The 24213-nt window shown below is 36.8% G+C and overlaps 3 protein-coding genes across 4 annotated transcripts; all 3 read left to right on the top strand.

Annotated features, from left to right (window-relative positions):
* The first annotated feature begins 329 nt into the window (after positions 1–329).
* hibadhb (3-hydroxyisobutyrate dehydrogenase b) lies at positions 330–7753 on the top strand. 2 transcript variants are annotated; one of them, XM_057340780.1, is made up of 8 exons: positions 330–444; positions 1289–1449; positions 1589–1698; positions 2451–2572; positions 5762–5895; positions 6266–6342; positions 6494–6650; positions 6779–7753. In XM_057340780.1, the coding sequence occupies exons 1-8, from the start codon at positions 375–377 to the stop codon at positions 6935–6937; spliced, it is 990 nt and encodes a 329-aa protein (XP_057196763.1). In that variant the 5' UTR covers positions 330–374; the 3' UTR covers positions 6938–7753. The 2 variants fall into 2 exon arrangements, with proteins under 2 accessions (XP_057196763.1, XP_057196764.1); XM_057340781.1 differs by lacking the exon at positions 330–444 and adding an exon at positions 1018–1136.
* A 4418-nt stretch (positions 7754–12171) lies between these two features.
* Positions 12172–14116, top strand: hoxa13b (homeobox A13b). The gene is made up of 2 exons (XM_057340288.1): positions 12172–12873; positions 13270–14116. Exons 1-2 carry the CDS (start codon positions 12246–12248, stop codon positions 13509–13511), a joined length of 870 nt encoding a protein of 289 aa, XP_057196271.1. The 5' UTR covers positions 12172–12245; the 3' UTR covers positions 13512–14116.
* A 6346-nt stretch (positions 14117–20462) lies between these two features.
* On the top strand, positions 20463–22052 carry hoxa11b (homeobox A11b). Its single transcript, XM_057340281.1, has 2 exons — positions 20463–21081; positions 21820–22052. The coding sequence occupies exons 1-2, from the start codon at positions 20463–20465 to the stop codon at positions 22050–22052; spliced, it is 852 nt and encodes a 283-aa protein (XP_057196264.1).
* The last annotated feature ends 2161 nt before the right edge of the window (positions 22053–24213 follow it).

Genomic DNA, 24213 nt, shown 5'->3' with positions numbered 1-24213 from the left:
CTGGGTGTTATTATAGATAAATAATAATATATATAAGATAAATTTGGGTCCAAAGGAATTGTTTCTGTTGCATCTGCTTTGAATTAGGCAAAAACTAAAATACGTAAAGACCATTAAATGTTTAACTAAATTCTATTAATAAAAGATTATTAAGAATAATTAGCAAAGACTGAGAGATCTTCACACACACAAAATCACATAAGCATTTATTATTGTAACGTAATAATGGACACTTTCAGGATATCCCGCCTTCTCTTGAAAGCCATTGGATAAACGGCTCCACATTGAATGAAACGTATGGAAGAAAAATATGTCAATCATCAATCACCCAATGCCGTCACTTGTAAGTCGTAGGTCACAGCGAGCGAAGCAGTATGGCTGTTCTGTTAAGGGGCTCGCGTTGCCTAGTGGGAAAGTGGCATAACCATGTCAACGCGGTGCAGGGTAACGTGTTTCTAATATTAACTTTTATTATCATGTTTCTCTCTGTAGTTGTTATTGCGCTAGCATGTTTGCTATGCAGGAAGCTTCTGATAGAATGCATTGGAACGCTCGGTAATAGCCATTAGGCTAAAGTCAAAGTCGTGTGGTCAGTCAGTCCGTAATACAAATAGACACAGTAGTCACGTTGTACAGAGCTGTCTTTGCATTGAATTATGGGGTTTTGTTAGATTGTTTTCATTGCTTATAAGTCGATGCGAGAGTGAAATGTGATCAAGCATCAGGTTCATGGCCAGACTGCAATCTAATAGAACAGAGCAATTCAAATAAAAGATTTTCAAAACCAACAAAAATACTACATTTGCGATGGGTGACATTTTATTTTTCTTTGTAATAATTGTTTGATACAATGAAATTGATCTTAATTTAATTTTAATCTAAAGTTTAGACTTTTATGTACTACAAAAGAGACATGCACTTTTAGCCCTGTCCACTTGTGTTTAGTGATAGATGCAGGACAGAATCGGGAAACAAATATTTTCTGTTCGTAAGCCATTCAGTGCATTACTTCTTAGTAGAATAGGAAAAATGCAAATACAAACAAGTTGTATGTACCACCATTAATACTTTTATTGTATGTATGTAGATCAATCCCTCAGATTCCAATCACAAGCGGTCACAGAAAACACATTGAGGTGATGTTAATAGCCATTGTATCTTTGCTGACTGGTTATGAATAGATTAATCAAGACAGGGCCAAGATCTCAGATCTTAAGGTTTAAGGATGTCATTGCATGAAATGTCCAACATGAAACCCTAAATTTGACATAAATTACGTCTTTTCTAGTCTCTATCAGGTCCATGGCCTCTAAAACCCAGGTGGGCTTCATTGGCCTGGGGAACATGGGAAACCCAATGGCAAAGAACCTCATGAAACATGGATATCCAGTGATAGCCTCGGATGTATTTCCAGAGTCCTGCAAAGAGTTACAGGAGCTTGGAGCTCAGGTCAGGATAACGGACATAAAACAGTGTCACTTCTGACCCATGGTTAACGTACATGCTTTAAATGATTGTCTTGTTTACTATTAATCTATATTGAAATTTTGTACTTGTTCTTTCTCTTTCCTGTCGCCTCTGGTCGCAGATTCTGGACAACCCTGCAGATGTGGCAGACAAGGCAGATCGCATCATCACAATGCTTCCATCTAGCCCTAATGTTATAGATGTGTATACAGGCCCAAATGGCATTCTGAAGTAAGGATCTCTTTCCTGTTCTTGAGGATATCGTTTTAATAATGGCCAAACATTCAATACTCCGCTTAATCCGAAGTTAAAGTGATGGTTCACCCCCCAAAAATTCTGTCATCATTTACTCACCCTCTTGTCATTTCAAACCTGTATGACTTTCTTTCTTCCGCAGAACACAAAAGAAGATATTTTGAAGAATGTTGTTAACTGGCCCCCTTTCACCCGCATTGGTTTTGTGTCCATACAATAGAAGTGAAGGGCCACTGCTGTTAGGTTCAACATTCTTTTAAATATCTTATTTTGTGTTTCACATGAGAAAGAAAGTCATAAAGGTTTGAAATGACAAGAGGGTGAGTAAAATATGACAGAATTTTCATTTTTGGGCAAACTATCACTTTAATGTAACATTCTAGTTTAGAGTACATAGACAATTGGTAAAGTAGAGATGTGAATTTACAAGAATATTATTAATTGATTATCTTAAAATTATTGATTTATGTGAGAAACATATCAGACTTTAGTGTTTGAAATGTAGTTTCATGAGTTTTCTGCCATCTGCTCGTATGATGACTGAATGCATTTAAGTGTACGTTGATTAATTGACATTTACTAAGTTTAATCGATTAAATTATGATGATCAACTAGTCAAACATTGATTTATTGTTAACAGCCCCAGTTTAAAGTGTTTAGATTTGTTTACAAATTTTATTTAGTCAGTATAGATATATCAAATGTAACCTGATGTTTTTACTCAACAGAAAAGTGAAAAAAGGATCTCTCCTCATTGATTCCAGCACTATTGATCCAGCTGTGACCAAGGAGATGGCAGTTGCCGCAGAGAAAATGGGGGCTGTGTTCATGGATGCCCCAGTGTCTGGAGGTGAGAGCCTGAAGTGACAAAATCAAGAATTCTCGTTTCAACTCAATGTAATGGGCAACCAGAACCAAATAACTGATGTGGGGTGCTGCAATGCTTAGAAATATGAAAACTGTCCTGACTGCACACAAACCACACGTGGAGCTGTAGATAACATGGCAGTTTGCTAGTACATGTTTTAAGGGTTTCATAAATCATGCCCATGGTTTGTTCCGATACTAGTCGCTGTGCAGGAAGATCTAAACATTTTTTTAAACTTTGGCCTCAGTTCAAGTAGTGTGGCTTTTGCAATAACAGGTTTGTGTATTATGTAAGTAGAATTCGAGTTTCACATTAAAATCCATGTTTGATTGCAACTATTTTATTTGTCCCTGTCATGCCGAAATAACTGTTGGTAACTCTAGCTACTGTTGTTTACTTAGCTACTGTGTGGCAATAATGTAGTTTGGAGGTCTATATTAGAATTTCATCTGTTTAAGAATTGTGAGCAATCACCGTTTCTGTTGATTATGTTGACGGAGAAAATCATCCCAAAAAGTAAAGTTGAATATGAGGACACCATTTCTACCTTCATGAGACTGTCTGTCCTCTCTGCACTTGGTGATTTGCAGGTTTGTTGATAGAAGGTTTTATGACCAGTCTCATCTTGTCCATTTTCTTAATCCAGCCATTGGTGTGGACGTTTTGAGTTATAGACTAAATCAAATGCCAGCATCTGGGAATTGATCCTGTGACCTGGAGATGGAAACAAGTGCTCATCGGTGGTCCAATTGAGTGAACTCTTATGTATCATCTTATAGAAGCCTTTTATATAAGATCTAGTCTCGCATAGCCAGACCTTCATACAGAAGGTCTGGGAACTTTGGCCGCTTTCTTTGGCCAAGGCCCGACAGGTAAAGCAACCAATCAAGTTTCGTTTTGTGCCACGTCATGTTTAGAGGCGTGGAATTGTCTCCTCAGTAACAGACCGGTGTACATTCACGAATGTGTCAAAAGTTAACACGACTAAATTTGATAGTCGTCACTTTATTTGTCTCTTTCTCTCTGACCGTTGCAGCAAAATTCAGCATCTTAATGTCACAGTGAGCTAGTTAAATTAATTTGGCTGTTAAAATCTGTTCTCAAAACATATAAGAATTATTTTCCTCATCTGTCCAAAACAGAAAACAAACATTAAATGTCTATTAATTGCCATAATACACAGCCACAGAAAAACTTGAGACCATTCAGAATTTTCATTTAATCCGCATTTCTAGATGTATTGTGGTCATTCCGATCCAGTGTCTGTTGAATTTTAACAAAATCAAACCTCAGGAGTGACAAAGTCATTCAACAGCAATGTGAAAGACTGTCAGCATGACAAGACACACGAAAACTGATAAAAATTGAGGTCACATAAAAATACTTACAAATATTACAATATTTCTGCAAATAAATGCAAATAGAAACACTATTTTTATTTTAAATTTAGAAGAAATATTTTTAGTAGTTCACAGAATGACAACGTGTCTACAACGGACGTGGCGCGATGCGACACATGCCTTATTCTAATTGGACTGTCGCGTCGCGCCAAAATTTTGAATTATAATGGGTTCCAATGCGTTTTATTGTCTTTTGACGCGTTGCGCCGCATCCGTTGTAGACACGGTGTGAAACTGAAATGAACACTACCTAAACACGTACCTATAAATAGTAAATTCTGAAAAACCTGAATAAAAAAAATGGTGTCTTATATCAAAACTTGTAAACACAGCCATGCTGTACGTGTTTATTTGTAGGAAGATTATGAAGCTGGCTGAGCAACGTAGAAAAGAAAAGGGCTAAAGTTTCGCTCTTATGCCAATACTAAGCATGCCCTGACTTCTCTGTGCAGGATTGAGGTTTGCTTTGGGGGGAGGATAAGACAGGACAGAGAATGTTTCACAGTGACAGAGTTTCCTTTCCCCGCACACAGTTTGGCCTGCATTTGAAACACCATTTTAAACTTAGTAAGACCCGCTTTCTTTGAGCTTTTCAACCACGTTTTTACGACGTAGTCAGTAGATTAGTGGAGATTTATGTCTTTAGCTTCCCTCCCACTGCACTGGATTAAAGCTATTCGGCTCTCCTCAATGAATTTGACTGGAGCAGATTAAAGCACAAGAGCCATTCCTGAATTAGTTCTTGATCTTCGGCGCTGTTTCCACATTTTAGTCACAAGCATGTTTTGAATGACATAGCAAAGTGCGCAAAACTATATATTTATCAGTTGCACTTTGCAGGATCAGTAGTGACAAGTGTAAAGCTAAGCTGATAAAACCTTGTTGTATATATTTTTCCATGTGATTTGTGATGTTGCATGACTCAATATATTGTTAATGTCGAGACATCCATATTACTTGAATTGTCAGAAAATATATGTATTAATGTAGATATGCATACATGCAACATGTTTTCATGATCATTCTCAATTCTCGTACAAAGTCTCGAGGTGTGAAAACCACCCCGTGTTGTAATGTAACAAGGAATGTTTAACTCAGTCAGCAGCCCGCTTGCGCTTTATGGTGATCCTCCTTTGTAATCAGGAAGTTGTTCCCTCTGGTCTTTGGGCACATAAAAAACAATGTGCTTCTAGTTTGCTTTCCTTAAATTGTTGCCTCTCCCAGTTCATATGCGTCAGTGGGGTTTGGCTAACATACCGCTGGACCAGCTCTTGGTTTTTGAAACAGTCATAAGAAATCCACAGACCTGCTCATTCTCTTTACTTAGACCCTCCAGACATTATTCCCAGCTCCATGTTAGCGCCTGTGAAGGAGGCTTAATGAAACACGAGCCACAACAAACTGGTCCTGACGTCATGCCTGTCTGTGTTCACTGCAGAGCAGATGGTGAAGTTCTTCTGTATTTATAGAACTTTCCCCTCTAACAGTAATTGCAGCATTTTGATTTTGAAGACGCAAAATCGCCTCAATGTTCTGTTCAGACAGCTTCAAACATGCGAATGAATGCGAAAAACGAATAGAGGGTTTTTATCACCCGTTCATTCTCATTCTCTGATTTGTTCCATACAGATACGCAATGAGTAATTTGCCCTTTACGAAACTTTTGTTCCTATTGTTAGTCTTGCGGAACTTGAACTCGTCTTTCAGCCTAATGTGTCCAATGTACCTGAAATTGTTTGTTTGGTCTGCCTCGATTTCTTTATTTTCTCAGGTGTTGGTGCTGCCACTTCTGGTAAGCTCACCTTTATGGTGGGTGGGCCTGAGGCAGAGTTCAACGCGGCCAAGGAGCTTCTGAGCTGTATGGGCGCCAATGTTGTTTACTGTGGCCAGGTCGGCACAGGGCAGGTACGGATTGATTGTGCATTAAAATGCAGTTCTATTCTTGTTAAAGGGATAGTTCACCCAAAAATTCTGTCATCATTTACTCAACCTCTTTTCATTTCAAACCTGTATGACTTTCTTCTGCAGAACACAAAAGACTGCCCATTGACTTCTATAGTATGGACACAAAACCAGTTCAAGTCAATGTACACCGTTGTTGATCCGTTACCAACATTCTTCAAAATATCTTCTTTTGTGTTCTGCAGAAGAAAAATAAAGTCACACAGTTTTGAAATGAAAAGAGGTTGAGTAAATGATGACAGAATTTTCATTTTTGGGTGAATTATGCCTTCAAGGTGCTATTTTACATTGTACCTTTCTGGCTTGTTTGCAGGCAGCTAAAATCTGCAACAACATGCTGCTGGCCATTGGGATGATTGGAACAGCAGAGACCATGAACTTGGGCATCAGGTGCATTTTGCACTTCAAAATAATAATAATAATAGTAAATAATTTGCTCGACTAACTAGAATTTCAGCACAAATCTTTTCCTCTGGTTACAGATCACAGATTCCACTTTTTACTTTACACTCTTGAAAAATGATTTCTTTGTATATGACAGATTAGGGCTTGACCCAAAACTTCTAGCCAAGATCTTGAACATGAGTTCTGGCCGCTGTTGGTCAAGCGATACATACAACCCTGTCCCGGGTGTGATGGAGGGAGTGCCCTCAGCAAACAACTATCAGGGCGGCTTTGGAACTACACTAATGGCTAAGGTTTGCACTTTGTGTTTTTCACAGTTTCCCACAACTCTTTCTTGACGTTACAAAGTTACAAATTGGATTATAAACTATATAGTTTATAGAAATAGATTATATAATGATTATCTGCCATTTATCCTCAGGATCTTGGACTTGCACAGAATACAGCAACCAACACAAAGACACCCGTGCCGCTGGGCTCTCTAGCCCATCAGATTTACCGAATGATGTGTGCACGTGGCTATGCCAGCAAAGACTTCTCCTCTGTCTTCCAGTTCCTTCGCGAGGAGGAGGGACAGTAGATGTCAACGCACTCTGCCCCTTTCACAGCCTTACACAGCACTGCCTGCCTTGCACATGACCTGTCTTTTGAAAAAATTGACCAGTGTAATACGTTTCGCGTCAATGTGCAGGGAGACTGAATTGATGAATGAATGCATGTGTCTGGACGAGAGAGCATGTGTTTAGGGTTTATTTGACAGGCCACGATCCGCAATGTTACACATGTAGTAATCCACCAATCAACTTCTTACATGCTGTGAATTTTTAGACTTATTTTTCTGACTGTTATTGCCTTTGAGGCTGTTCTGTAGACTAACAATACATTACTATGGTAATGCAACATAATAGTTTTTGTCATAATAATGTTTTATTTCATCTTCAGGAACCACAAACACTGTCCAGACCAGCCGTTACACTCCTTGAAGCTTTCTATTAGTAAAAATCACTTTTTTAAATGTTAATGTGGGGTCTGTTGAGTCGCAGTTCAGACTGATAATGGTCAACATGTCATATTCATGTAAAAAAAATGTAGAAATTAAAGAACAGGAGAAATCTGTAGCTCTGTTGTAAAATTATTGTGGGGAAGGAGCTTCAATTGTACATAAATTGTAATGGTTCTTAACAACCTGAATATAGATGTGGTGTGGTCAGTGCTAAGATCAGGTCTGCCCGTGTTTTTCTAGGTCAGCCCAATTAAATGGTGCTATCTGGTGAGAAGATTGGGACCCTGCATATTTTAAGGTCCACAAATAGGAAACCAGAGCTCCTCGGGGGGCCCAGCATGCTTCTGTCACAATTTAATGGAGTAAATAATGTAATAAAGAAGATGCACACTGTAAGGGACTTGACTGTCTTCACAACATTTCACTCTCACTTAGTATTTCCATTCGGCATTGTCCTGATGCCTTTCCCTCTCACTCTTCTCACTTACCATGTAGCTTTACTCCCTCTGTCTGTTTGTATTCCTCCATGTCATTGTGACTCCTACAGTCCTTCACTTCCTCTGGTCACACTCGATCTCGCTCTCCTGGTTTCCAAAGCAAGGGAAAATCAAGTCTGTTTCTGATCTACCTACCAAAGAGCTACAGAGAGGCCATAAGGAAAGAGGTCACATGATCACAGGACAAACCCATAAAAAGTCCATTAAGGACAGAGGCTTGAGTGCTGTGTTGTTATCTAGTTGGCAGGTCTTACAAACAGGACCATGTAGCTAGGCTACAGACATCCCTGAAGCCTGATGTCCCATTCTGGTTTAATGCATGAAATGTTCTAGTCGCTGAAACGTCTAAAGTCAGTTCTCGTCTTTGTTTCAAAGGTAAAGCCCGAGGCATTCTGGTTTTGAGCATTAACCTTCCAAGTTAATGTATTCTCTTTTCCTCTCTTTTTTCGTTCGCTGGTCGCCGGCGGCAGCGGCCATTACAGATTGGTTTGAGAAATAAACATTTAATTATTTTTTTATTTTTAAGGTCCGAAATTTGTATATCACACTTCAAATGTTAATTACCTTCATTCAACACAGTATTGTACAGACAAAAGGTTATTTAACGCGCTTTCCTTAGATTTACTCATAGTGTACAGTGTATTTTATATATTAGCATTATTTCAACAGCTAATTCATACAAATCTCCGAATTAATGACGCCAATTTCTTTCAACTGTTTATTTCTTTTCAGTTGGTTATTTTGTGAAACAAAGGACCTGCATTTCCAAGTTAAATTCTCGTTTATCTGCCCGTGTTGTTGCCGCGTTAAATGACCGAGCAACAGCGCTCAAACCCCTATTTACCACATTCTTTGATGTAGCCTAATTGTCTTCCTCATGTGGTAGAAACGTCGGAACGTCCGTTAGATGCACACTCTGACACGAGCTCCAGGTGTGGTCGAAATATGCGTGTACTCATATTTTCATCTTGCGTAATGTAATGACAGGTTGTTCTGTTTAATTACTAGATAAAGCCAACTAGGACCTCACTCTCTGCATTTCCAAAACAAGCATAACTATATGTCTGAGAAATAAAACATAATGCACACAGTGTACACATTTAGCTTAGTTCAGTGCAGCCTATAGGGTAGTCATATTTAATAAGTTTCTCTATGTAAAATTGTGTAGAAAATAACTCGTAATAACCTTATAATTAACTTGACAACTTTTCCAGTAAAATTGTTTAGACTTTAATAAAAAAAAGAAGTTTGTTAAATAAAGGCTGCTTTAGGCTAATATTTTCTCTGATGGTATAATGGTGTTTATTTGTGCAATATAGGCTGGAAATAAAAATAATATTTAGGCCACGATTTCTGAATATCGATAAATCGCATGTGTATAACAAAACTGTTAAACTGCACGGCTTCAATGAAAAAGTTACCCTTGATGGCGTTTAGATTTCATTTAAATAATTTGTTTTTTTTAATTGTGCCAAAGGCTTTGTCTATAATATTTCACTGCAGCGATGCAATGTGTTATTAGCAAAAATAAATACAAAATTACAAATACAATTTTGAATTGATTAAGGTTTTGTCTTCTGTAAATTTGTTAGGATTAGGATTTTATAATAACAAGAAAATGTGTTTGGCAGCATTTTATCAGCAGTGAAAATGAAAATGGAGTTGAGTCCACATACTCTTCTAATCAATTGAATAAAATTCAAAGAAAATGTAGGCTATTTAAAATGGTTGCAATTTATGTTCTTTCATGACGATTTAATCTCAAGGCATTATAATACACAAAATAACATAATCGTCTTTATATCTGGCATTAAAATCCCTTTCCCAAATATTTGATCTCTTGTTAAATACACTTGTGCTCTAAACATATTTTAGGCCTATTTACAACATCAGTCATGTATGGTTCGAAATTACGAGTGTGATATGCATTGTTTTCGTGTGTCTCCTATTAGATGGTTAAAAATGGTTAATTGAAAATGAAAATAAAAAGACATTGTTTTATTACATTTTAATTGTCTTTTTTAAAGACAATTAATAAGCAATGGACAGTCGTTCATTTAAATCGCAGGTAAATCCTAACGAATACCATTTTTCAACACCATTTCCAAACTTATATGTCAATCTTTTTTACATTCTTTATAGCCCACCTGAAGTTACCAGATCATACAGTTATAGTAGGTTTATAAAAATGCGCCACATATTTTTTTGCAAAAAGATTTTACCATATTCATTTTGACAACAGTACTTTAATTTTATCAACTTCATTTGCACAAAAATAGCATTGTGCTATTATTAATAATGGCTATAGGTTCGACTGTATCGATTCGTGTCTGGCGTATTTGGCGCATGTACTTTGCCAATTTGCAACATTACAAAGTTGACTCGCTTTTCGAGTAGCCTACGCCTACAAATTTCTCACAGCCGTTTCATAAATGTTTCTAATTTACAAGCTAATCACTGTAGTAAAAGCATGAAAATCTCTCTAACAATGAACGTTTAACAAAATATATTTAAATAACTGAATATACATGTGTTATTTATTCGTAAAGATTCTTATATGTTATTTAATAATTAATGTAGGCCTAACAGTGCCCCATGTCGGACGACTACAGACTACGTCAAATCTGAACATCCATCGTTTCTCCCAGTGATGGAGGACCATGGAGGAATCGATTCTCCCATCATGTGACTATCGAGGCCGAGGTGATTTTAGCAGTGCAATGTATTATCTGTGTACAGTGCACCATGCACCCGTTTGTTATATTGTTGACTCTATCTTTTACGCAGTTGCAAGTGGAATACGACACTCGAGAAGCTGGAGAAACTTTAAAAAGATCAAAAAGGGCTTGGCGCCTAACATGCATGTGTTTCCAAGCCACCAGCGAGATTATTTCCTGTGTTCTCTGCTGGATGGTGAGCGTATATGTAAAAACGGCTGCCCATCGGTAACTAAAGATTTACTTTTCACTCGTTACTCCGTGATTTCGGATATATTATTATCAACTTAATAACTTACGTGTTATTTTCTCTTAAAAATAATACGCTTTTTTTATTTGATCCAATTCAAACCCAACAGACAGTATTCAGTATTGATATTCATTTTGAAAGAGACCCGTCTCAGGCCCCAAACAGGACACGTCAGTTAAAAATATTATTTACTGAATTTTAAAGGATAATTCAACAATAAATATATTCGTTAACTTTTTAGATTTGAATTTTACTAGATAACTTGTCCTCGAACCTTATGGTCAGCTTTGTTGAATTCATATTACTTAACGTTAAAACATTTCAAATGTGAAACTATATAATATAAAACAATTTTATAAAATAAAAACGATTTAATGAAATACTTTTTTAAAAATCAGATGTTTTAAACAGATATCATTTGTCTGAAGCGTCTCACTTTAAGTGCCCGACCTCCGTGCCAAAAAATAAACTACAGCTGTAATCAAAACAAGATCAAGAGAATCTCATGCTAAATCTGTGGCAACACAAGAAGTGTAATACCTGAAAAGTATTTGTGCTCCTCTTTACAATGCAGCCGGAGATTTGAGGTCGTTTCCTGCCAGACGGTCTAGCATTCAATGACAACAAGGGCCCTGGCTAGACAGCAACTTTCAACTTGACCTTGGCCTCAAGCAGTGTGTAACTCATGTAAACGGGTCTTGCCAAATTGTGGGCTGGATTCCTAGTCATATTCTATAATAAAATGATAATAATTTTCATAACGTATAATTGGTTGTATTTCACGAAATTGTTTCAATGGCGGGTGCAACTGTGCAATTAGCAATTTAGCAACGTAACGTTAAAATCGAGAAAATGGCCACTTAAACACATTTTTGTTGCTTTATTTAAAGCGTGTGTTAATCAGATGTCTTGTTGGACAAAGTATTGGAAACAACTATCACATTTACAAACAAATAAATACTTAGCCTAAATGTAAGGTGAAATCGTATACGGTTTAAAACCCACCAATAAAAAAAGTTTTAAGAGGATTGTATTTTCAACTATAATATATTTTCCGATATATTTTCCGACGTTCAATTAGTATTAAAGTGAATGTCTACAACTGTATTATAGCAATCTATTGCGCAACGGGGTGCAACTTGGTTTCTCCGTAAGGAGACAGCTAATCACCAAAATCTTTATAGCTATTTTTGACAAAATCCCTTTAACTTTGTTTCAGTATATTTGTCTTGCTTGATCGGCGTTATCTCCAGTTTAGACGTTTATCTGCCTCTTTGCATGTCACGTGTCTCGGCTCGTCCAATAACAGTTGGAGCTGGACGCGCACAGAGGGCGCATGGGTATCTGTTACCAGATTCACGGCTTCTCTTTCAGTCTTTGGGAATTCTAAAAGAGCTGCTAGGCTCCATGTAGGGCGTGCTATGACAGCGTCTTTACTCCTCCATTCTCGCTGGATTGACCCGGTGATGTTTCTTTATGACAACGGCTTGGACGATATGAACAAAAACATGGAAGGATTCGTGGGAGGCAATTTCGCTGCAAATCAGTGCAGGAATCTTATTGCTCATCCGTCTTCTTTGGCCCCGAGCACAACCTATACGTCGAGTGAGGTGCCAGGGTCGGGCATGGGGGAACCTGTCAAACAATGCAGTCCCTGCTCGGCTGTGCAGAATTCACCAAGCGCTTCATTGCCCTATGGATATTTTGGCGGCAGCTACTACCAATGTAGGATGCCCAAGTCCTGTACGCAGCCCTCCGCCTATGGGGAAAAATACATGGACACGTCTGTTTCTGGAGAGGAGTTCCCTTCTCGTGCTAAGGAATTTGCCTTCTACCAGGGTTATTCGTCTGGCCCTTATCAACCTGTACCGAGTTACCTTGATGTGCCGGTCGTACCTGCTCTGAGCGCCCCTGCAGAACCAAGACACGAATCTCTTCTGCCTGTTGAGACGTACCAACCCTGGGCTATTACGAACGGATGGAGCAGTCCTGTGTACTGCCCAAAAGACCAAACGCAGTCCAATGCCCTGTGGAAATCGTCTATTCAAGGTAAAACTACGTATGCCCCAAATCCTCTACCTTATATGATCTATTGGGTATCTGTGAGGAATTTCAGGAAGAAACTTTCAGTCTGCGTAAAATCAGGCCTGTAGCAAAAACGTCTTATAATTAAAACAGATTTTTGTAAAAAGCGTATATTAGTAATTCTAGGAAATTAATTTATACATTATTGCTACTTCTTATGGTTATTTAAATTATAATAAAAATGTACTTGTATTTAACCATGTTTCGTCATTTTTCTTTTTTGTATAATTTTCAGGAAACCCAACCTTTTTTTCTGGTTTAGATATTTAAAATTTGTGTTTGACATTTTAGTGTTTAACATTATTTCCACTTCGATGTCTTTTGCAACCAACCTTATTTTAGATTTGATCTGTCCCTCAGATAATGTGTCGGGTGCCGATGGAGCTTCAGTTCGTCGAGGGAGAAAGAAGCGGGTTCCTTACACCAAAGTTCAATTAAAGGAACTAGAACGAGAATACGGCACAAATAAGTTCATCACTAAGGACAAACGAAGAAGGATATCCGCTCACACAAACCTGACCGAACGACAAGTGACCATCTGGTTTCAAAACAGGCGGGTGAAAGAAAAGAAAGTGGTCAACAAGTACAAGGGTATCAGTTAAGGTTTGAAACACGTTAAACTGAAATACCAAATAGGTATAAATGGAAGAAGGACCTTCAACATTATTTATTGTAAAACCCATTCCATCACCGGTTCCACGTCATGGCGGAGATGAACAGGAGTAAATAATATTTTACTTCCCTGCGTACAGACTGCAACGACATTGACATGAGGCAAAAGAAGCTGGTCGGAACATTGTACACACAACACATTCACCACTTTTATTTCATTTTATCTATGATGTCTTTTAAAAAGAGACATGAAAGGAATGTAAACTACTTTCAACACGTTTAAGTAATTTAAGTAAACAGTCAAACCATGGCAATTTATATATTTTTTATTAAAACACAGGTCATTTACACAAAGTAGAAAACACAACTGTATATTTGAAACTGTGGACTTGCATGCTAATAAATTAATCAAGAATGTAAATTCTTGTACACAAAAATGACCCAAACCACATTTCTCATTTTTACCCAGTATATTTGTAAATAAACAGCCGCTTACAGGCACCTTGCGAAATATACGAATTCCCATGTGTTGTTGCAGATAATATGCAAATAAAACTTCCCATATCAAGTGATGCATATTTACATCTGAATTTTTTAATTACTTAACGTAGTCTGAATCAAACTATTTAGAACAACTAATCTAATTTATATATTGTTTCATAGTTAGCCTACAATTTCATACGTGGAAATTCAGTGTAAAATAATTGGGCTAAAACAGAAAATATATCAGCTGTTATCTTTTCGGGTAAAAAGATAAACTAGTGATTTTTGTAATTAATATTTTATTTATTTATTTTCCAAAAGTTTTTGTGTAATTCTTCCTCACCAAATCACCGTCCTTAATTCAAAACGTTTTGGAAAATATTTTTACGTTTTCTAAGTGCTTCACGGTGCTACCATCTAGTGTCACATGTGGGTCATTGCAATTTCATCAGGTTTGGTTAAATTTCCTTACACACGTATTCCCAAAAAACTTCTCGTCTTTTCCAGCATGGAAAACGGGGAAAATCCATATATTTTGTAATCAGACACTGTATCACATGGCTACTCTCGCTTTTCGCAAACAAAAATCGCAGAAAATAGTCAAATTCAGGTGTTTTCCTTGTTTCCTAATCTAACTCACAAAATTACTATTAATTGGTGTAAATAAGTGGCGTTAGGTTAATTCAGAAATCTACAAGATTGTGTTTAATAAATGTTTTTACAGTGTACATAAGTAATGTTTTGGCAATGTTTCACTTTGCTAAAAAAAGCTATTTGAGTTTGATCCATAGACACAGAGAGAGAGACACAGACAGAGAGAGAGGGAGAGGGAGAGGGAGAGGGAGAGGGAGAGAGAGAGAGAGAGAGAGAGAGAGAGAGAGAGAGAGAGAGAGAGAGAGAGAGATTTAAAAACATTAAAAACAGATCAGAACAGATTTAAAAATTACATTTTAATTTACACATATTATTTATTTATTATATAAAACACACATACAACAAATAAAGAACATATTGTGTAAAGTTCTGATTAAAGTCAGTTGTCAATCACTCAAGTCACAAATTTATAAAAAAAAAAGATATAACCTATACAAAACAAGTTTGTAAGATGTTTTACAGCGGACGTTTTAGTTTCTCCCCGTCAGATAAGATTAAAGCAAAATAATAAACAAATAAAATAACAATGACTGATGAATTACATTTGCTGTTAGTTTCGTTAAATTGTATTTCTTTTTATTTCTTTTGTTCAATAACTGAGTATATTTTTATTTTTTTAAATATTGAAATCATTTTCAAATGATATAGGCCTAATACAAAATATCTACTGAAATCAAGACATGAGTCTTTTTAAGAAACATTTTATATTATATTATCCCAAAATTGTTTTCTCATATCGTCACCGAATTATAAGGTTCTGTCTGCATTCTGAGCAGTTTTAAGCTTCAAAGTTTTTGCATTGTAGATAAAAGTCCCAACATGCATACAACGTAAAGAAAAAAGCATCACATAATATAAATATATTGAATAAGAAATGCGACTCAATTTTCACAAAAATGTCAGCCAGAACCTTAATTTCAAGGCGACGATGTCACATGCTCTAGGTTAAATATCATTTCGTAATATATATTTTTTAACTGGATACGTGATTTAACCTGCAAAAAATAAAACATTTATTCATTATTACATTTCTCATGAATCTGCTTAAAGGTTTTGTGCTAGTGCAGATGAATTCTCACAGATACATTGCATTTAAAAAACAACATTATAGAATTCTATTCTATTCTTTTTAAAAATGGTTCTTGCTCTGGTGTTCCATTAAGAAACGTTAATATCCACAAAATGCAACAAAAAGGTTCTTTGTGAACAATAGATAGCCTACATACAATCGTTATAATTAAATGTTATAATTAAATCTTTTAGGAACATTTGACTTAAAGGTTATTTGGGGAACCAAAAATGGTGCACCTTTTTTAAGAGAACAGTCCACTGAAGTTTCCAAACTTTAACCTTTACATTTATGCTTCGTCATAGTAGCTACAATTATTTTCTAATATTTCAGTTATGCGGTCTTTTAAATTACGTCACAAATAAATCAACATGGAATCTCAAAGCAGAGTTGACGTTTCGAAAATGTCTGAACAGACGGAAAGTGTGGAATGGAAGAGCACGGACGGGATTGGCCTTTCTGGTCGAGCATACAGACAGGCTGGACTGTGCTGCCACCTGAAGGCACAAAAAGAAATGACATTTTAACAAATTAACGCAGTTCCCATGTGTGTATGCATTTATGTAATTTAAATTCAGATGCTTTTGCTTTGTGTGTGTAGCATGCTATATCCATGCTATATCTTTTAGCCTTTTATCGGTGAAAGGAAAAGTTGAGCCATCGAAATTATATAAAAAAATCTATGTATATGCGTTACTATCCGATTACATAAGGCTGAAACTAGTAATTATATCCCTGTCTTACCAAGGTACAATTTAAATATCTGCAAAGACTAAATACTATTGTTAACACAAAAGCAACATTATATCAACATTTTACGGAATACAAATCGGTAGGCTAATGAAAAATGTTCAGTCAAATTGTTAAAATGGAATAAAGGCTATTATTGTGAAAAACATTTCGTTGACAAACTCTGATTTAAATGCATTAACCCTTGCTTGCACATTTGCTTGAAAAGTTCCCTAATTTGTCAATTTTAATAGGGACAAATAGAGAATGTTTGTTAAAACATTCAAATGTATTTAAGCTAAATAATTCACCCATGGATAATAAATATACATTTAGAAAAACCTTTTCTCCAATTTACGTTTTTTTTTTCATTTATTTTCCAAGTCGGAAGATGTTGGATGAAAGAGATACCCCACTCGGACAAGGCCATTGAGAAGAGATATTCTGCATTTTTTACTCCAGGGTTATTTCTACATACTCCACGTCATAGTTTGTTGGTGTAACTTAATGCATTTAGTTTGATTGAGTAATGTTAAATAAAATGAATGTAGATTTTTTTATATTTTGGTTTGCTTATGTTTCAATTCGGTTTTTAATTCACTTCTTCTGTTTTCATACAGATCTGCACTTCTAGACAATTTGTTTTCTTGTAAAACAGTTATTTACATGTCAGAGTGGCTCAACATCAATACAAGTGCAAGGCAAAGGTTGGGTTGCATGCATGGGCACACTGCCGCCATCGCTCTCCTCCAAGCCAATGTGACGGGGTCTTAAACAAAAGCAGTGATTTTTTTGTTTTGTTCTATATTATCTATTGATCTACTGTTTCTAATATTTTTCAGCTTATGTGGTTAAAGTGTGGTTAAAGATTCGTTCGTATTTTTTAAGAGCTAATCTACAAATAGTGTTTATATTTCAAGAATTGTGTTGTACAGAATTAAATTCATAACTGCACTGGGACAAAAACACATTAAAAAGACAACCCGAGAGCTACTGAAATCAATGTCTTAAATTATCATAGCCCACCGCTGACAAAGCACATTTTCAAGCATTTTCACATCAAACTACATTTTCTTTTCATACTATTCACAAACACATGTTTCCTATTGCAATCAATATAAAACATTTTCAAGCTTGCTTAAATTCCATTCAATTAATGTATTGTTACAATAAAATATAAACTTTTGCATTACGCAAGATTTTACATGAATGTGTCTGAGTTACAGGAAAACTTGTATGAAACAAATCTTGTTATTATATTGTTATAACGCTAAATCCATTTTTAATTCTCACATTTTGAAAAGCATATCTATTTAAAATATTTTAATTGAAAGTAAATTTCGATGACTAGTAACATAAACTGGCAATTTATCGTACGCCAAATGGGAGACTTTACACGACAACTGCGCAGACACATTTCAACAGAGAAGACTTGTATTCAAAGCCACTGCTTTTCAATGTGAATTGAATAAATAAAACTAATAAATAAGCTTTTGTTGTTACTAGTATTTGAAGTGATGACAAATTGGCCTACACTGTATACAGTATACCAATTGCTTTTTAAGAAAGAAGTGTTAACTTGAGGCAACGAGAAAAGTTAACGGTCCTATGTCTAATACCTTCCTCTAATTCGTCAAAAACAATGGCGAGGAAAAGGCTAAAGTTCCGTGAAAGAATTACAATTAGTCGTGGAAACCTTTAAACCTAATCCGGGGCGCTGTTTGGACTATTTGTAAACTCCCATTTACTGTGTAAGTGACCCTCACCCTCCCCCGAACTTGAGGTCTTGCTGACAAACTCTCAAATATCCCAAAATTAAATTTGAAGTTAAGCTGCTTGTATGTGGGTTCCTGGTATGTGAGGTTGGTCGGTAACGTTAAACAAAACAACACCTCTAAACCAAAACGTTTAACAATTCATATTATTTCTACTGATAAAAACATGCATGGACTTTCTATCTATTCATGCATTTTATCTTACAGTTTTAAATGTGTTAAAAATGGGCTGAAAACGTGATCTCACCCGATACACGCACGGGGCCGTTGTCTCTGTTTAATCTACTGTTACCCGTGACTTCAGGTCTCATTGAAGTTCACGAATTCCAAGTAGGTGGCGTCTCATGATCACTCTCCGACGGCCATGGCTTGTCTGAGCTGACAATGGCTGGAGCAAGATACCAAAAGCACCATAAAACCACGTCTGTCGCCGACTGGTTTTAGTTTTCGCTGCCACCCAGCACAAGATTACTCGAAACCCTAATACTAGAAAACGAATTTGTCTTGGGGGGAAATCCGGTGTTGATCTCTATGAAACAGATGTAATGTGAACTACTCCCAGTCCGACGTTGCGTATTATTTGTAAGATTTTAGCTTTCTAATTGTTTTGATTTTACTTTGTTTTTTCTTTAATTGACAAACGTTCTTCCTGTGCTTTGGATCCCTTGTGCTATCCCTTGTTCTCTTTTCATCTTTACTTTTTTCATTTCGTGCGCAAGTTGCATTTGGAGATTTTCAGCGGTTGTTGACTGTGGAGGTAAAGTAATTCAAAGGGGGGCATAGTCCAAGTTAAAACTTTATGGGCCTTAACTGTGTTTTCAAGCCGCTTCCCTACGTGACTACAGTGCTTAAGACTAACCCGTCACAATTCAGTCGTTTTCTTGATCAGAAAAATACATTCAATTCTTTTTGGCAAGCTGCATAAAATCTTTTGGATTCTGCATACATTTACCTTTGAAAGCGCAAGTATACCTTCAAGTACAAGGGTCTTTTTGAGTTAATACTGTATGTAAAAAAAGTAATTATAACTATAAATTATTATTATAATTGTTTGAAACAAATATTAATTGTGTTTCAAAACATGAAACACAAGTTAAAAGACACATTACACTATATACGATATTGTTCTTAACTGTATTTATATTCTTGCTGAAATTAAGTCTCAGTAATCCAATGAGTAATAAACTATCCAAATTATTTGTAATGTAGAATCTAATATAGCGCCCGTTTGTATTGTTTGTTTTGCGCTTTAACAAATTTGTGGTCTTGGTTCAACTATTTTATTTAGGTCTACGTAAAAGTAAAAACACACAAGCCAACCACGTTGTAATACTATTATGCACGTTTTTAATATATCAACATTTAAAGAGGTTTAAAATAAAGAAGAGTGCGTTGTATTCACACGCCAAAAGGCTTTACCCTTATGAAAACTAAGCATGTTTTTATTGTAGTAAAAGTGTACTAACCATGTTTTTTGCCTATTTATTACCATATATACAACCCCAGTTTTGTTACAAATATCATGGTTAAACTGTGGTTACTGTAATTACACCTTGGATAATTTGTGGTTACTATCTTTTTTAAAACAAACCAAAAACGATGGGTTGTATAAGTGTATCAAGTTATTATGAATTACTTGTTATAAAAAAATATTTGGGACCAGAAATACAATTTTATTCTCCACATAAGCTTATCATGGTCACATTTGGGTTTTCACGCGCAGCCGTCAATTGCACAATATTAACAAAAATATCCTTTGCCAGTTAAAATACTAAGTATAGCCTACAAAACGCTAATGAATATCTGAATTTTGCAGAGCTACACACGGGACGTTTGTGACTATACCTAGAACAAATCCATAAACACCATAAACCATGGTGGGTTAGTAAGGCGCGTTAGCCATTGGGCATGCGGATGGCTTTCTCCAGCCATCAAAAGTGTCAAGATGTGTAGTCCAGTGCCCGCACGCGCCTTCGTCAATGCAAGTATCGCTGAGTCCTCTACTTGAACATTTGCACATGTTGGCATACAATATTCTTAGAGGTACATGTCAATTTCTGCGCTTGGTCACATGACTGGCGCTCTCTGCAATGGATGGAGATGGATCTCCACGTCAGCTCACGTCTCAAAATTTCTGCTCCGCGGCTCTGCTTCAAAGCCACTGAAGCTGAAGCAGTCCTCTACAACGATGCGAGGCAGTACTATGGTTGTGGTGTGCCCAACCAAGTGTCATGATGGATTTTGACGAGCGGGTACCCGTTGGGTCTAACATGTATTTGCCCAGCTGCACGTATTACGTATCTGGAACGGAATTTTCCAGTCTTCCTCATTTTCTGCCCCAGACCCCGTCTTCTTGCCCCATGACATACTCATACTCCACGTCTAATTTGCCACAAGTTCAGACCGTTAGAGAGGTGTCTTTCAGGGACTATGCCATTGACACGTCCAGTAAGTGGCACTCCAGGGGCAATCTGCCACACTGCTACGCGACAGAAGACATGGTGCACAGGGACTGCCTGTCCAATCCTGGAACTTTGGGGGACATGATATCAAAAAACAACTCGGTTCTTTACCATTCCAACGCGAGCCACACATCCAGCGTGTATGGCAGCGTCGGGAGAAACGGCGTGCTTCCCCAAGCGTTCGATCAGTTTTTCGAGACAGCGTACGGGAATGCGGATAACCAGTCGACCGAGCCACCGGTGGACAGAGCGACCAGCAAGGCGCCTCAAGCCGCGGAATCGGGGAGCGACAGCTGTCGGGCAACGGATGAGACCGAGCGGTGTGAAGAGACGAGCAGTCCCGAGTCATCTTCTGGGAACAACGAAGAAAAATTCAGCGGCAACAGCAGTAAGTCTAAAAGACGCGCAGCAGTCGTGTGAGAAAGTTTCTAATCTAACGTGCTGTTGTTAAAGGTTTTATATGCTGTTTTATAAGCATATAAGGTTTATGGAGGGCCCTGTATATTTACCCTAACAAAACTTTGTTATAAACGCGAGATCACGTGCTCGAAATTGAAATTGGCCGTGAATGATAGGCCATTTCCCTTTGACTTTTCAAAAGTCTGCGTCATTACAGTCCGGGCTATTTACAAATAATTACCATTGAAGGGATTCTACCAAAATGCTGTTCTTATTAGTTCTGCGTTGTACAAAAGGGAAATTTGATGAACGTTTTGTCGGCTGTTGTTATGACTGAATATATGCTGAATGTCAAATGGAAAGTATTTTTAAACTACATATGTTAGTGTAATTTATTTTATCTTTGGATAATTACAGCTTTGTTGTCCTCATTACAGGTTTCTAATTATTAAACGAACTTGAGTGGTTATTTTAGAATTACGTGCAGTAGGCCTTTAATTTTATATTACCATAAAATATTTATTTAATGGCTAAATGGTTTATTTATTATTCAATTAATATGTTTACATCTTACATCCAAACATTTAGCCTAATGCAACAGTTTTTACAGAAATATGAAAAGCTAGTTGTTATAGACGTAGGTGCATTTCTACAATTTCGTAATTTCATCTACAAATGTATATCTGAAATCTGATTTTTTTTCACAGTTTTTTTCGTTATATTGCAGGTGGACAGAAGACACGGAAAAAGAGATGTCCTTACACCAAATATCAAATCAGAGAGCTGGAAAGAGAATTTTTCTTCAGTGTTTACATTAACAAAGAAAAAAGGCTACAGCTCTCCAGAATGCTGAACCTCACCGACCGTCAGGTGAAAATATGGTTTCAAAACAGGAGAATGAAAGAAAAGAAACTAAACAGAGACCGTTTGCAGTATTACACCACGAACCCTTTGCTCTAGATTGTCGTTTTGGTGAGAAATCATTTGGCCGAAATGGTTCATTTCAAGTTCGTGGATGCACATTCCGACTCCCAGAAGCTGCTGCGAGACGAGATGTGACCTTCATTCCTCTGACAGACTTTTTCATCGATGAACATGCGTATTCTCTATACTCTTTACTGTTGAAAAAAAGACGCAATTTTTTTATTAGTAGTAATATTAAGTGGTCGTTAGTACACCATTCTATCATTTCTTAGAACGTTTCTCTTAATTATTTTCTGACCAAGATCTTTAACTTTTCTCATGTGTCGTAAAATCTTCAAATCTATGAGATTAGGTAAGAGACCTAATTAATGGTTAAGTGATTATTAATCACTTAACCAGTTCCTTATTTATGCCTTGTTTGTCTATTCTTTTACAGTAAATATCGTAAAAATAAGCCTGTTTAAAAATAAGCTATGTTTATCGGGAACTAGACGCATCTTGCGCGCTATATTCTTTTACTTGAATTCTGAATTTCTAAGTTTATAAATTGAAATAATGCTTCTTTATTGCGCATTCTCTAGTACATCAGTGACTTAACAACATTTGCTTATAAACGTCTTCAAAATCAAAGAAACTCATATTTATTTTATGTGAGACGTAAGTGAACGTTAAGGTAAAAGCAATAACTTATCCGATACGGACACAACTTGGGACCTCTGTCAAGCAAAATCAAAACAATGTTTTCTATTTAAGCTCTGTGGTTCTCTACCCTCCTCTAATATGCGTGAAACTTTATATTAATGTTGCAGGAACTCATTCATGTTCATGCTAATCTCTCATGTTTTTAACATCACTTAAGTGTTATATAAATCAGTCTCTTGAAACATCTTGTGTTTTCTCTCTTTTTCCTGAGTAGGATCAAATGTTTGATGGATCTAGCGATATATTGCCTCCACGCGTTTTCTTTTGATTCAAGGATCAAGTGGTTGCAGTTATTAATGCCTAGTATCCATTACGGAACTGCCCAAAACACGGCTGTGTAAGTCTCAATGAATCAAACGGCCTTTCAACAAATTCGACCCTACAGATAAGTCAGTGTTAGCTTCACAGATTTTCTGAGAGTGGCATGTGTCTCACATCTAGACTAAGAATTCAACTCTGAGACAAAAAATAGCTTTTTTGTCTTGGAAATGACAAAGCAACGGTCTCTTGTTGCCTCATATAATTTTACAGTTTCACTGTATCAGTATATCGACGATCCACTGCGAAAGGGTCACAAATCTAATGTGGCCACATGCCACTCAGAAGTCTAATAAATAAAGTCGACCATAAGATAATAACGACTGCTTTACGTGATGGCCCTGATGGTTCGCGCATCCTTTGAGGCTCGCTGGAATTTCGCCCTAATTACGGCACATCCCCCCGTTGCTGCAGCAACTCGGTCATAAAACCCGTCTTAGTCTGGAGCATTTGTAGAATTGGAGTGAGGTGCCATAAACCGTCTGAGAACCAAGGTTATTAACTGTGACTAAGAGCTAGAAAACAACGGCTGGAACCATTGAAAGCTTGTGTTCACGGACTTTTCCGCCATCATTTGTCTCAGTGTCCCATCATGGCACCACGGCTGGATTGCGGACTGTTTGGCTGCTCCGATGATACGCTTCACGTCCACTGGGTGGCGCGCTTTAGCTCAATGTCATTGCCGTGTATCTAAAATCCCTGCTGAAGCATATTTACTTTGTGTACGGGCAAAGGACAACGGTCTCCGTGATTACACAAGGCACTGTTTCAGGTAAAACGCCGAGCTACCATTTAGATATGTGTTAGTTATTTTTGTCAGCATTGCATTTCAATAAATAGGCGTATCATATAGGCTATATTGTCCCAAAAACATTCGTTTGTAAAGTAGTAGGCTACCGTTGGTAGTAGGTTTATTAGCCCCAGAGTAACGTTTTTTTATTTTAGTTATCAAAAATATTTGTAAAAAAGCTGTAAGAAAATTGGATGTAGTATTGATTTTAGATGCACTGATTGTAGGCCTATTCATGAAATTTCTAAAGGTTTTGAAAATCCAGAAGCCTGTGGCAAAAGTTACTCTGGTGTATGAAATGAAAACCAAACGTTCTTTACATTTTATTGCCTAATTTATAAAAAAAATTCCCTTGACTTCACAGCATCCAACTTTTTGATTCTCCGG

Source organism: Triplophysa rosa, linkage group LG8 (assembly GCF_024868665.1).
Source record: "Triplophysa rosa linkage group LG8, Trosa_1v2, whole genome shotgun sequence".
NCBI lineage: Eukaryota > Metazoa > Chordata > Actinopteri > Cypriniformes > Nemacheilidae > Triplophysa > Triplophysa rosa.
The sequence above is the reverse complement of the archived record's forward strand: the minus strand, read 5'-3'. Positions and strand labels throughout refer to the sequence as shown.

Excerpts from the sequence above, each read along its gene's own strand:
- hibadhb (XM_057340780.1), top strand. The coding sequence starts at position 375 with ATGGCTGTTCTGTTAAGGGGCTCGCGTTGCCTAGTGGGAAAGTGGCAT. Across the intron at positions 1,699-2,450 it reads GGCCCAAATGGCATTCTGAA|AAAAGTGAAAAAAGGATCTC; the intron begins GTAAGGATCTCT and ends TTTACTCAACAG. Across the intron at positions 6,343-6,493 it reads ACCATGAACTTGGGCATCAG|ATTAGGGCTTGACCCAAAAC; the intron begins GTGCATTTTGCA and ends TGTATATGACAG.
- hoxa13b (XM_057340288.1), top strand. The coding sequence starts at position 12,246 with ATGACAGCGTCTTTACTCCTCCATTCTCGCTGGATTGACCCGGTGATG. Across the intron at positions 12,874-13,269 it reads GTGGAAATCGTCTATTCAAG|ATAATGTGTCGGGTGCCGAT; the intron begins GTAAAACTACGT and ends TCTGTCCCTCAG.
- hoxa11b (XM_057340281.1), top strand. The coding sequence starts at position 20,463 with ATGATGGATTTTGACGAGCGGGTACCCGTTGGGTCTAACATGTATTTG. Across the intron at positions 21,082-21,819 it reads AAAATTCAGCGGCAACAGCA|GTGGACAGAAGACACGGAAA; the intron begins GTAAGTCTAAAA and ends GTTATATTGCAG.